Source organism: Triticum aestivum, chromosome 7D (genome assembly GCF_018294505.1).
Source record: "Triticum aestivum cultivar Chinese Spring chromosome 7D, IWGSC CS RefSeq v2.1, whole genome shotgun sequence".
In the NCBI taxonomy this organism is placed as follows: Eukaryota; Viridiplantae; Streptophyta; class Magnoliopsida; order Poales; family Poaceae; genus Triticum; species Triticum aestivum.
This window is the reverse complement of record NC_057814.1, coordinates 201,878,234-201,892,365: the sequence shown is the minus strand read 5'-3', so window position 1 is coordinate 201,892,365 and position 14,132 is coordinate 201,878,234. Positions and strand designations below refer to the sequence as shown.

At 47.7% G+C, this 14,132-nt stretch overlaps 1 protein-coding gene and 1 long non-coding RNA gene across 2 annotated transcripts; both read right to left on the bottom strand.

Moving 5' to 3' along the window:
* Nucleotides 1-3,204: 3,204 nt before the first annotated feature.
* On the bottom strand, nucleotides 3,205-8,017 carry LOC123166341 (uncharacterized). The gene is made up of 4 exons (XR_006483443.1): nucleotides 7,083-8,017; nucleotides 6,943-6,996; nucleotides 6,802-6,856; nucleotides 3,205-3,656 (listed from the first exon to the last, which is right to left on the bottom strand). It is a non-coding gene; the product is annotated as an uncharacterized lncRNA (long non-coding RNA).
* Nucleotides 5,351-6,694, bottom strand: LOC123166340 (uncharacterized). The gene is made up of 2 exons (XM_044584127.1): nucleotides 6,272-6,694; nucleotides 5,351-6,112 (listed from the first exon to the last, which is right to left on the bottom strand). Exon 2 carries the CDS (start codon nucleotides 6,102-6,104, stop codon nucleotides 5,646-5,648), a length of 459 nt encoding a protein of 152 aa, XP_044440062.1. The 5' UTR covers nucleotides 6,105-6,112; nucleotides 6,272-6,694; the 3' UTR covers nucleotides 5,351-5,645.
* Nucleotides 8,018-14,132: the final 6,115 nt, after the last annotated feature.

Below are 14,132 nucleotides of genomic sequence, written 5' to 3'. Positions count from 1 at the left end.
CTTACCTTTCCGCAATTTTCTAGCCTCTTCGGTACCGTGCATTGCCCCTTCTCACCTTGAGAGTTGGTGCAAACTTCGCCGGTGCATCCAAACCCCGTGATATGATACGCTCTATCACACATAAACCTCCTTATATCTTCCTCAAAATAGCCACCATACCTACCTATTATGGCATTTCCATAGCCATTCCAAAATATTGCCATGCAACTTTCCATCGTTTCGTTTATCATGACACGCTCCATCATTGTCATATTACTTTGCATGATCATGTAGTTGACATTGTATTTGTGGCAAAGCCACCATTCATAATTCTTTCATACATGTCGCTCTTGATTCATTGCATATCCCGGTACACCGCCGGAGGCATCCACATAGAGTCATATTTTGTTCTATGAGTTGTAATTCATGAGTTGTAAGTAAATAAAAGTGTGATGATCATCATTATTAGAGCATTGTCCCAAGTGAGGAAAGGATGATGGAGACTATAATTCCCCCACAAGTCGGGATGAGACTCCGGACTAAATAAAAAAAGAGGCCATAAAAAAAAAGGCCCAAATAAAAAAAAGAGAAAAAGAGAGAAGGGACAATGTTACTATCCTTTTACCACACTTGTGCTTCAAAGTAGCACCGTGATCTTCATGATAGAGAGTCTCTCATTTTGTCGCTTTCATATACTAGTGGGAAATTTCATTATAGAACTTGGCTTGTATATTCCAATGATGGGCTTCCTCAAATGCCCGAGGTCTTCGTGAGCAAGCAAGTTGGATGCACACCCACTTAGTTTCTTTTGTTTGAGCTTTCATACACTTATAACTCTAAGTGCATCTGTTGCATGGCAATCCCTACTCCTTGCATTGACATCAATTGATGGGCATCTCCATAGCCTGTTGATTAGCCTCGTTGATGTGAGACTTTCTCCTTTTTTTGTCTTCCCACATAACCCCTATCATTATACCTTATTCCACCATAGTGCTATATCCATGGCTTGCGCTCGTATTGCGTAAGAGTTTAAAAGGCTGAAGCGCGTTAAAAAGTATGAATCAATTGCTTGGCTAAAACCGGGGTTGTACATGATATGAATATTTTGTGTGGGGAAGATGGAGCATAGCCAGACTATATGATTTTGTAGGGATAACTTGCTTTGGCAATGTTATTTTGATAAGACATAATTGCTTGGTTAGCATGCTTGAAGTATTATTATTTTTATGTCAACATTAAACTTTTATCTTGAATCATATCAAATCTGAACATTCGTGCCACAATAAGAAGAATTACATTGAAATTATGCTAAGTAGCATTCCACATCAAAAATTATGTTTTTATCATTTCCTACTCGAGGACGAGCAGGAATTAAGCTTGGCGATGCTTGATACGTCTCCAACGTATCTATAATTTTTTTTGTTCCATGCTATATTATATTCTGTTTTGGATGTTTAATGGGTTTTATTATACACTTTTGTATTATTTTTAGGACTAACCTATTAACCGGAGGCCCAGCCCAGAATTGCTGTTTTTTGCCTATTTCAGAGTTTCGCAGAAAAAGAATATCAAACAGAGTCCAAACGGAATGAAACCTTCGGGAACGTGATTTTTGGAACAAACGTGATCCAGAGGACTTGGACCCTACGTCAAGAAAGCAATCAGGAGGGCACGAGGTAGGAGGGCGCGCCTACCTCCCCTGGGTGCACCCTCCACCCTCGTGGGGCCCATGTTGCTCCACCGACATACTTCTTCCTCCTATATATATACCTACGTACCCCCAAAGTATCAGATACGGAGCCAAAAACCTAATTCCACCGCCGCAACCTTCTGTACTCGTGAGATCCCATCTTCGGGCCTTTTCCGGAGCTCCGCCGGAGGGGGCATTGATCACGGAGGGCTTCTACATCAACACCATAGCCTCTCCGATGATGTGTGAGTAGTTTACCTCAGACCTTCGGGTCCATAGTTATTAGCTAGATGGCTTCTTCTCTCTCTTTGGTTCTCAATACAAAGTTCTCCACGATTCTCGTGGAGATCTATTCGATGTAATCTTCTTTTGCGGTGTGTTTGTTGAGACCGATGAATTGTGGGTTTATGATCAAGTTTATATATGAACAATATTTGAATCTCCTCTAAATTCTTTTATGTATGATTGGTTATCTTTGCTAGTCTCTTCGAATTATCAATTTGGTTTGGCCTACTAGATTGATCTTTCTTGCAATGGGAGAAGTGCTTAGCTTTGGGTTCAATCTTGCGGTGTCCTTTCCCAGTGACAGCAGGGCCGGGCAGCAAGGCACGTATTGTATTGTTGCCATCGAGGATAACAAGATGGGGTTTATATCATATTGCATGAGTTTATCCCTCTACATCATGTGATCTTACTTAAAGCGTTACTATATTCTTTTGAACTTAATACTCTAGATGCATGCTGGATAGCGGTCGATGTGTGGAGTAATAGTAGTAGATGCAGGCAGGACTCGGTCTACTTGTCGCGGACGTGATGCCTATATACATGATCATACCTAGATATTCTCATAACTATGCTCAATTCTGTCAATTGCTCAACAGTAATTTGTTCACCCACCGTAATACTTATGCTCTCGAGAGAAGCCACTAGTGAAACCTATGGCCCCCGGGTCTATTTTCCATCATATTAATCTTCCAACAATTAGCTATTTTTATTGCCTTTTATTTACTTTGCATCTTTATCATAAAAATACCAAAAATATTATCTTATCATATCTATCAGATCTCACTTTCGCAAGTGATCGTGAAGGGATTAACAACCCCTTTATTGCGTTGGTTGCGAGGATCTTATTTGTTTGTGTAGGTGCGAGGGACTCGTGTGTGGCCTCCTACTGGATTGATACATTGGTTCTAAAAAACTGAGGGAAATACTTACGCTGCTTTACTGCATCACCCTTTCCTCTTCAAGAAAAAACCAACGCAGTGCTCAAGAGGTAGCAACGACACGAGAATGTGAGCACTATCCATCATGAAATCACGTATGCCTTCTCTTTGCCGTCACACTTCTTGCGTTTGTTTCTCTTTGATTTCACCTTCACGAGGCAACCATCTGTCTTGCCAGATGTCGAGCGATCAGTCACAAAGCGGCTCTCAAAAGCCGGTGCCAACACACCACACGCATCCACATTCTTCAGATGCACACATGACAAAGATAAGTCATGTTCCTCACATGAGGTCTCCGACGAGTCCATCTTCATATTCTTCACTAACAGACTCATACAAAGCTCCCTAAGTTCAGGCATGCTCTTCAACACCGGGGCCACGACAACGGCCATGGACTCGCCCTCAGTGGAAGACAATATAGGGGGCGAGGTAGGCATCGATGCTGAATTGTTTGATTTGTCCCAGAACATGCACCGCTTGTTCGCCGACGGCCTGACCACGCGCGGGAGCCGCTTGATGACCAACTAGGTGTTCATCACCTCCACGAACTTGTGAGGGACGACGAGCATGGTGAGGTCCTCGTTGTCTTTGATCTGCTGGTAGAAGCGCAGCGGCTCCCGGGCCCCCTCCTCGTGGCCCTGCCTCGGAGATCGTCCCCTTGAACGAGGCAGGCTCATGAAGGCGATCCTGCCAGGCAGGTCCACCATCCTGAGCCACCTGTTCATGGGGATGAAATCCTCGGCGCCCTCAGCTCCGGCCACCACCTGAGCTCCTCCACCGACCACATTCCAGTCAGTCTTCAATATTTTGTTAGATAAGATGACAAGTATTAGTGCACAAACTCTTTGCAAAATGGCACTGATCAGAGACATTTGCCCAAAAGCAAATGCACCAAGATGCTTGCTTTGTTTGATTTCATTTGGTTGCTTGCTTTGTTTGATCTCATATGTGCTTGTTGTTGTGCTAATCATGTGGTGGTAAGGCCACCACATTTGAATGGGGCGATCAGAACACAGACGTTGTTTGCAACCAAACAGGTGAAGTTTGCATCTGCTCACATCATAAGCACAAAAACGGCAACCAAACAGCAGGGAGTAAATGCCCCTCCATGCGATGCAGGCAACCAAACAGGTTGCATCTGCTGCATATGAAGCTGTATTTCAAGAATCAGTCTGGCTAAAGATGGACATGCAATGCAGCTACTGTTGCAACCTGGAACCAAACACGCCCCATTAGACGATGACAGACAGACACGGCCGCATCGAAGAAAAACCCAGTGCTCCACTCGATCACCTGCCATCTGTAGTACACTAGTAGTAGTACGTAGTCGTCATCGCAGTGGAGCGCGGCATCGCCCAACACCGACTATGCCATCCCCCGGCGCCCCGGGGGCCGCCGATACGCAGGGAAGGAAGCATGCTGCATGCAATCTCCACACGCAAGGCAACGCAACCACCCCTACGATGCGACTGCGACAGGAGATCCAGGTGCAACTGCCAAGGCGCGCGGAGGCATCTCCCTCGAGTCTCGGCCAAGGAAGGAGACGGTTGCGCTCGCACGGGCAGAGGCAGGCGTGCACCGCGTGGACCCCTGCCCCTGGCGCCACGGGTTCACCTGGCCTGGGGACGGACGGACGGATGGTCCCGATCGGGCTCCTCCTGGCCACGGAACCCACCTGGTGCATGGGCGGCGGACCCAGCGCAGCACTCCACGCCAATGCCTTTCGCGTTTCCCTCCCTCGTACCACTACACCTCGGCCCCGGCCTTCCGTCCCCGGGAGCACCCGACCGCCCGGATCGCTCGATCCGTTCTGCACCCATGCATGCAGCCTGCGCTCTCCAGAGTTCCATCCGAGTTCGTTTCAGGGTGCCGGTGGACGTGCACATATTACGTGGTCCGGCATGCTGAATGCAACGGCTACTCACCGGCGCCTCATCATCTAGTCTAGCGAAACAAGCTAGTGGCGTCCCCATTAAATCACTGCAGTCATTAGTAACTCGACAAATCTGCAATCAATGTGCTACTACCGGGTTAAGTTAAGACGGTCCAAATTTAGAACGGCAGTTACTGCAACTGGGCAAAGCCCAAATTTTGGGCGCTTACTCGACTCGATCGGCTTTTCTAAAGCTTCTGGATGAATGCTCGCTCACCCGTCCAGTTAGTCCGGCCGAAACAGTACATGCTTCTGGGCGCAACCACGCGAAAGCGTTTCGCGTCCAGCCACAAACTCCGGCAAACGGCCACCGCTGACAGCTCTACTCCAGGCCGGATTCTTCTACTCTAGCAGCTGTCATGTTCTTGCATGAAATACAAGGATTTTTGTTTCTGTTTTCATCAGGCCTTCGTTCTTAACCTAGCAGGATAGAACAACTCACTTAATTACCACCTTCAACCTTAGCTCAAAACTGTGACGCTTATTTTGGATCAGAGGGAGTAGAACAATTCAGTTAACCACTGCTAGCACGAACTTGGCTCAAGTTTTTATTGATTTTCGGCGACTGCAACATCTTATCTTACAAAGCAGGAACTTAAAACTGACAACTGAAACATCTTATCTTACATACAGAAAAGTAAAACAAGGAGCAAGAAGCAAAGCAACAAGAACGAGAGACGACCTCTCGTCAGACGCATTCATGATTTCCTTCCTAGTATCATCGACCTCTCTATCCAGCGACGTCAGCGCATCGCCGCTGACACAGACGGAACCTCGGGCGGGTGGGGTCCAGGCTCCGTGCTGACCTCGCCACGTTGCGTCATGCGGCGGGATTGGCCCCCTCGAGCACGGCGCGCCACATGGGGTCCACCTCGTCGTCGCCGGCGGTGACGACCCACTCCTCCAAGACGACGAACAGCAGCATGTTGCTCGGCGGCGCGATGAAGCGGTCGCCGGGCACGCCTACCGCCGCCACGTGCCCGTCCACAGCCGACCGGAAGAACACCTCCCGGAGCTCCACCAGGGGGCTGGTGACGGGGGCGTCCAGGCCGCCATGGCAACTCAGCCACGGGAAGTCGAACACCCCCGGCGGCGGCTTCCACGCATCCCCATCCCCATCCCCACCCTCCACCACCGCCGGCGCCGCCTCATGGAATGCCGCTTCAGCCAGCGCATCAGCCGCCGCCGCCGCCGCCAGAGCCGACATCTTCGCTGGCGGCGAGTCCCCCTCCTCCTCCTCTCCCCGCGCACGCTTCCTGCTGCCCTCCCGCTGATCCATGCGCCGCGCTAAACAACACAAACACACACACGCATGCACACCAACATCTCAGCTCCGACAACAAATATATCTCACTCCACTTTGCATGCAACAAGAAACACAGAAGCTATTGTTTGATCGATGTTCATTTGTTCATCGCAAGAACACATGCGCGTGCATTCAGTTACCTGTTCTTCTAGCCTTCTAGGCAAGGAAGGATAATGTCGGGACTGGGGAGAGGCGCCGGCCCTCTCCTCAGGTGCTCGTTCTTTTGCGGTGGCGGCGGTGGTTGGTGTAGTGGGGGATCGATGCGGTGGTGTGGAAACTATGTTAGGGTGTGTGCGCCTATATATAGAAGACACACGCTGTGAAAAGGGAACTACGTTAGGGTGAGAGGCCGAGGGCGATGGACGGTGTTTTGCACGGCATCCGACTACTACTTTTGTATCAACATGGATTCCATGTGACACTGGAAAGCCGGGGGTGGTCCTCCTTTTTGATAAAAGAAATATGAAAAGTGAACTGATTTTGTATGAATTGTAGTTTTGTACTGGTGCCGCTTGAATTGGATGCAGGTAGAAGTAGCTTTATGTGCTGATTTCAAGGGTAGCTATGGATGTGTTTGGGGCTCTTTCCTTTTTGTGGGCAGTTGCAGTAGAATAAAAAATTAAAATTATTATCGATATGGTAAAGAATTAACTAAAGATCGAAAAAATACCTGGTGCCGAAGGGGAAAGTCGGAATACGAGTTCTCACCGAATCCACATCCAGATCTGCATAGGTCAGCCGACTACTAATGTTATGGCGACCAAGGGAATTTTCGATATGGTAAAGAATTAACGAAATATCAAAAGAATACCTGTTACCGAAGGGGAAAATCGGATATGAGTTCTCACCGGATCCACATCTTAATCTGCATAGATCAGTCGACTCCTAATGTTATGGCGACCAAGGAAATATTTTATATGGTAAAAAATTACGAAAGATTGAAAAAAATACCTATTGCCGAAGGGGGGAGTCGGATATGAGTTCTCACCGGATCCACATCCAGATCTGCGTAGGTCAGCCGACTCCTAATGCTATAGCGACCAAGGGAATTTTTGATATGGTAAAGAATTAATGGGAGATAAAAAAATGTTGCCGAAGGGGAATGTCGGATATGAGTTCTCACCGGATCCACATCCAGATCTGCATAGGTCAGCCTACTCCTAATGTTATGGCAACTAGGGGATCTAGGTTCTCGGTGGCTAGAAGCGAGGTTGTGGATGTGAGAAACATAGTATCATGCGGTCAACAGGTGCTATGAGCGAATAATAGAAACTTATGGGTGTCAGCTACGCTAAGTGTGGTATGTTGCTATACCTGGATCTATGATGGAAGGTGGCGATGCAAGAGAGAACCAAAGGAGATCGAGGGATGGTAGATGCTTAACTATTCATGAAGAGGAAATTCGATTACCTATTCTCGCCATCAAATTCACATCAAGATCTATGTAGGTCGACTCACTTCGAGAGCGGTATTCTGGTCTTGGATTCATAATTTCGGTGCTAGAACTGAGGGTGGAGATGGCGAAGGTGGAATCGCACGAGGAGGGGATACTGGAGCATGGCGATGAGGTTCATTGAATGATAGAACCTTTAGGTGTCAACTACCTAAAATGAGGATGCTCGTATCTGGATCTATTACGGGAGGCGACGATGCAAGAGAGCACCTAAGGAAGCCGAGGGATGCCGGCGGCCGGCCAGATGCCGGAGGAGGTCGAGGGATGGAAAAGGTAGGGAAGATGGTGAATTTTGTGGTAGCAAGGTCCGTAGGTGATAATAGGTGTAGAACGGGCCATGGCGATGAGGGGGGGGGAGTCTGGGCGAAAGGGGGAACATAGTCCCACGGGGAATTGGCAGAAAGGAGGGCGAGCGGAACGATGCTTTATAGAAAAAAAATTGGGGGGGGGGGGGGGGGGGCTCTGCGCGGAAGGGGGAACATAGTCCCATGGGGAATGTAGGAATGGGGAGAAAGGAGGGTGAGCTGAACGGCGCTTTATAGAAAAAATTGGGGGGGGGGGGGAGGGCTTTGCACGGAAGGGGGAACATAGCCCCACAGGGAATGTAGGAATGGGGAGAAAGGAGGGTCAGCTGAACGACGCTTTATAGAACTTGGGGGGGGGGAGGGGGAAGAAGGGGAATATAGTGCCACGGGAATGTAGGAGTGGAAGAAAGGAGGGTGAATGAAATGATTCGTTATATAGTTGAGGGATGGTGCCACGGGAATATAAACAACAGAACATTTTGAAAACTTTAGCCTATTATAAATCGTACCTTTTTCGCGTGTGTTTGGTGAAAAATACTTGTTGGCTGTTAAAAAATTGTCATAAAGGAAATGATCAGTTTGTCCTTAAATTGAAATTGACAATAATCGGTTTGTTCAAAAAAGCTACCCAGACTAACTATTTATTGTCAATTCCAATTATTGTTCAAAAAAGGACATTGATTATGGTAATGATATGGCGTTTAGTTTGCGTTAATCTGCTCTACCATAACGCGCACGCGACATGGCACACACATTAGAGCCTTCCATGGTGTTTTCAGATTCACACTCCATTTCTATACCTCATTGTACTGATTTGTATTTAATATGGGATCCGCAATTTTGAAAAATCATTGAAGTTTCAGATTTTCAAAAAACTCTATATTTGAAATGTGTTAGAACACATACTATGTGCTTGATTTCAATTTTCCATGAAGTAAAGATATCATTAAATTTGAAATGCATCTCACTTAATTTTAGCAATGGTTCAGTAATTTGAAATGCATTACACTGTATTTCGATCTTGATTCAATAATATTTAGGACACTTTCACAAAAGTTCCCAAAAATATCATCATTTTGAATGCATTCGAAATGCATGCCAGCCATGATTCGATAATATGTGTATACATTTCACAAAAGTTTGAAATGCATTTTAATCATGATCTAGTCAAATTTCAAATGCAGTTTGCTTAATTTTAGTTCAGATTTAGTAAGCTTCAAATGCATTTTAATGAATTTAAGTCTTGATCCCATAACATTTCAATGCATTTAAGAAAAGCCTCAAGTACATTTAAAATGCATATGACAGCCTTTCAATCATGATTTAAGTACATTTAAAATTTGCAGTTCTGGGATCCACAACCAAAAAATTCGCGCATTTTTACAAATTACAAATTTTCAAAAAAAACAAAGGTGTTAGAAAACTATTCCGGTTGCATATATAAATCGATATATTTCACTGGTTTGCTGTATGTATAAATATACGAAATACATACGTTAATACATGATAGCGTGTAAAATATGCATTGCATAAAAAGAGAAATACAACACACGTCTGAAAAAGCATGCGCCGAGGGTGGATTCTTGGCCACGCCAGAAAAATCGTGTTGGTCACGATCTATTCATCAAGGGACACTTGCAAGGATACACGCACCGATCAGTTCATAGATTGATGGTTTTGCAGATATTGTTTTCTTTTTTGCGCTAATTTTGAAGATATTGTTCCTCGGCACTTAGCAGCACCGATCCTTGACGAAGAAGCAAAAACAGGCGGCACACGAACGACCGACGGGCTCTCACACACAACACGAACGATGTCACACCAGCGGGCAACCGTTTCTGGCGTACGATCGTCGGTTCCCCGCCCACAGCCCTACAGATCAGCGTGCGTGCGTGCATGCATGCATGCAGAGACTCCCTTAAGCGGCGGGGCAGCCCGGGAGCAAAATTGGCACGTAGGAGTACGCAGGGAGGGGCGATGACAGGAGCACCGCTGGCTCCATCCTATCCATCTACTGCTATCTCCAGCCACAGGGCCGTGGCGTGCGCCCGCAGGTCCACTGGCTCTCCACCCGCCCCATGGCACGGCCGGGTGGCACCTTTCGTGCTCGTGGCATGCACGCGGCTGCGGTTACCGGTTAGGAAGAGAACAAACGAGGGGTCGCGGGAACGGCACGGCACGGTACGAGCTGGCGCCGGTGCATCGGCCGGGCGCGCGCGCGCGGGGCATGCGGCATACGGGGCCGGCCAGCGGGCTGCAACGGCCGCACGCGGCCCCGCAGTAATCTCCGGCTGGAGGTTAAGTCAGTGAGCTGTCAGTGCAAGGAAACGGCAGGGAAAAGTGAGCCGGCTTTTGTTGGGTGGTGCTGTTGTGCTGCAAGATGACACCGTCCGCTAGTGCGTAAACTGTCAACGTAGTAATTACGTTGGAAGTTAGCAGTAGAGTGTGAGAGGTGAGCCGTCCACCGGCTGTTGCTAGGTGGTGGTGGCGGAGTCGTGGAGGAATGCATCGCTGGTAGAAAAGGTCCCATTTGTTCCGGTTTCAGAGGCCCATTTATCCCGATTCTGAAACCGGGACTAAAGGGCCGGGACTAAAGCCCATGACCTTTAGTCCCGATTCGCTTACGAACCGGGGCACGTGGGGCTCCACGTGGCCGCTGCGGCGAGCCCAGACAGGAGGGCCTTTGGTCTACCAACCGGGACCAGAAAGCATCCACGCGTCAGCAGCTCAGGAGCTGGAGTTTTTTTTAAAGGGGAGGGGGGTTTGAGGGTTTTGAAGGGTTAATTTAGGGATTTTATATATTGTGTTAGCTAGCTAATAGAGAGAAGTGACATATCTTATCTCCGTGCTTGGTCGACGTTGCGTACTATACGTATAGAGAGAACTCGCTACACACTAGCTAGTAAGCAAATGAAGGAAACCATTAAGTATACAAGATCGTCATGAACATATACAAAGAGAAATGATCGACCTCCTCCTTCTCCGAGAGATTGGTCGAACAATAAGTTTTCGTATATCTATCCGACGCTACTAGCTACATATATACAATATAAGATCTCTTACAGTCCCTAACATCTGAAGTCAAGTGCCACATGGTATTCTCCGGCTTTATTGATGACGTGGTCAAGAAAGAATCCCGCTAATTCCTCTTGAATTGCTTTTATGCGATCATATGGTAGGAGTTCATCCGGCATCTGCCGGAGCTAAATTGAAGAAGAGGGTCAATACATGTGTATGAATGAAACTGATCAACACAAATGATGGTAATAAAATAAAATTATGAATATTTTTGTTTACGCACTTCATATTCTTTTTCAGAGTACCCCGCTTATTAGAGGCAGTCGTGTTATAGATGAACTCGCAAACGTAATATCCACAGAAATCATTCCCTGCTTCCTGCCACAAGCACTTTACGAGAAATAGAGGTCAATCAAACTGATAAGTAAACATGCTAAATGGTATTGATGAAACTAGACAGGATCAATGGGAGATGCGCGGAACTAGGTAGTAGTACTTACTTTCAGGTGTTTAAATCGCAGCTTGATCGACAGTTCCGGAGAAATTGTGGTGAACTCTTTCCAAATCCTGCCAGACAAAGAAAATAATTACTTGATATCAGGAAATGAACAAAGTTGCCGATATGGTGCGATAATGATCGATTGAACTTACTTCTCGAGCATTCGAGTCACGTTCGCATACTCCTCGGGATATTTTCGTCTGGAGTCTAAGACGGTTAATTCTCCCCGCTCAAGCTTAATCTCTAGGAGAATAAAGTGAAAACTGTGCACGCATGCATAACTCATCAGTTACATTACTATAACCTCGAGTAATAAGGGAAACCAAATGTGCATAAGACAGTAACACTCACTTGAAGTTGTAAGGAAAGAGTATTTTATCTTTGCTTTGATTTTTGAGCAACGATTGTAGCAAGTTGTCCTCGGTTTCTGAGACATTGTGTTTAACCGTCCATTCATGTATGACATTTGGGTTAATGAACCCAATGTCATAGATTTGTGCTTTTCTCCATTGGACGATCTTCAATCTGCATAATATAGTGAGGATAACTATATATACATGCAATGAAAGAGCTGAGCTATAGAGACTTAATTATAGAAAGTAGTACTTACAGACAGTAGCAAGCCACGAGTGATTTGTCGAGGGCCTTTTGATTGTAGAACTGGAAAAACTCGTCAAAATCAACAGTTAACAGTTCTTGTCCAATGAAGTCGTGGTCCTCTTTAATTCTCATCGTCAAACCATCATTCCCAGACTCGCTGCAGGTTTTCATGTACCATTGATGGAATCTTCGCATCATCGTTGTTAGAGGAGGACTTCCATCTTTGATGAGAGGCTTCCCATACTGGTATCTGAATTCGTCCACCTCCATTGTATCAAACTGTACATCGTCGCCCAGGTAATCACCAGGATTGGTACCGGGCCATCCCCGGCAGATTTGCGACGATATCGCTAGACACCTTGAGCGGGGGGGCACGATTGGTTCTCCTGTTCGCCGAGCTGGGGAATTTTTTTCCCACTTCTTCGTTCTTCTAACCTTTTGTCACTGGAAATAGTTCCCGACAGGCGCGCTTCTTGTAGTGTCTTTTTAAGAGCGCGGACATGGTTGTCATCCGGCGGAGGCGGTGGTGGCCGCTTCAGGGCATCGATAGTGTGCTTCAATTTCACCGGATCTATCTTCTCCTTCGGAGGTGGATGTTTCATAGATCTTCGCGTTTCAAAGAAGTCCTTCACTTGGGCTTCACAGATCTTCGCGTTTTTATCCACGGTCATCTCGTATGGTAACCTCTCTAGAGGCTTGAGAGATGGACCGTATCTGTATTGCCTCCCGCCTCTGGCTGTACTACTAGGCGCCGAAGCGGCGGCGTCTCTCTTCCGTTGCTGCTGACGAGTAGTAGAAGGAGGCGGAGTGCTCCGACGCGGCGGAGCAGCCGGAGCGGCGGCGTCTGTCTTCCGCCATTGCTGACGAGGCGGAGGAGGAGGCGGACTGCTCGGATGCGTCGGAGCAGGCGAAGGAGGAGGCGGAGTGCCGGCCTCACGCGCCGGAGCAGCCAGAGAAGGAGGTGGAGTGCCCTGATCACTCGTCGGAGGAGGAGGAGGCGGAGTGCCCTGACTCGCCGAAGGAGGAGGAGGAGGTGGAGGCGTCCAGTTCGTAAGCTTGATGTGCTCCTTCCGCCATAGACATGTAGTCTTCAGAGCCAGACCCAGCTGAGTCTCCCCTTCACCTGTAGGGTGGTAAAGCTCGAGCTCCTCAAATCCCTCCGTTATTTCATCCACCATCACAACAGCATAGCCATGTGGAATCGGACGGCAGTGAAAAGTTCTGTCGGGTTGAGGAGGTGCAATAGAGCCGACAGCCGCCTTGACTTTGAGGTTCTGCCATTGCGTCATAAGCTGGCAATGTTGAGCCTCCGTGATAGCATCCACGGGGTAGCTTGGAGCCGTGAAGTCAAGTTGCTGAACGAGCTCGGTGGAAGCCACGCTGCTTCTCCGCTGAGATGGCAGGGTAGCTTCTGGGGTAGCTCCGGCACCTAACTGGCTCTCAACTTGTTCCTCTAGCTTTCATACTCTTGCATTCAGCTTCTGCAGTTCGCTCTGCTCCAATTTCCTCTTCCTCTCCCGGGTTTTGTAACCGCCTGCGCCGGGAAACCCAACCTTCCACGCAACAGAACCTGACGTGCCTCCTGTTCTTCCAGGGTGCTCAGGATTCCCGAGGGCCTCGGTGAGCTCGTCATTCTCTCTGTCGGGAACGAACGTCCCTTTCTGCGTTGCGGCGATACACTTCTGAAGCTTCTTGACGGGTGTTGCAAGTTGCTCGTCCGTCCAAACGCACTTCCCTGTTTCAGGGTCCAAGGTTCCCCCAACCCCGAAGAACCAAGTCCTTGAACGGTCTAGCCAGTTCAATGTCTCTGGTTCGACCCCTTTAGCAATCAGGTCATTCTCAGCCTTGTCCCACAACGGCTGGGCTTTGAGGTAGCCACCTGACCCCGTGCGATGGTGATACAGCTTCTTTGCAGCATTGTTCTTGTTTGTCTCTGACATCTTCTTACTCCTATCCAATGTCTTGTAGGCCACAAATGCGGGCTAGTGGTCTCTTATCTTCTCAAATCGGCCGGTGAATTCTGGAGTCTTCCCTTTGTCGACATACGTTGATTTCAACTCATTCTTCCACCTCCTGAATAGATCTTCATCTTCTTAAGAGCATGAGCCTTGACTAATGGATCTATA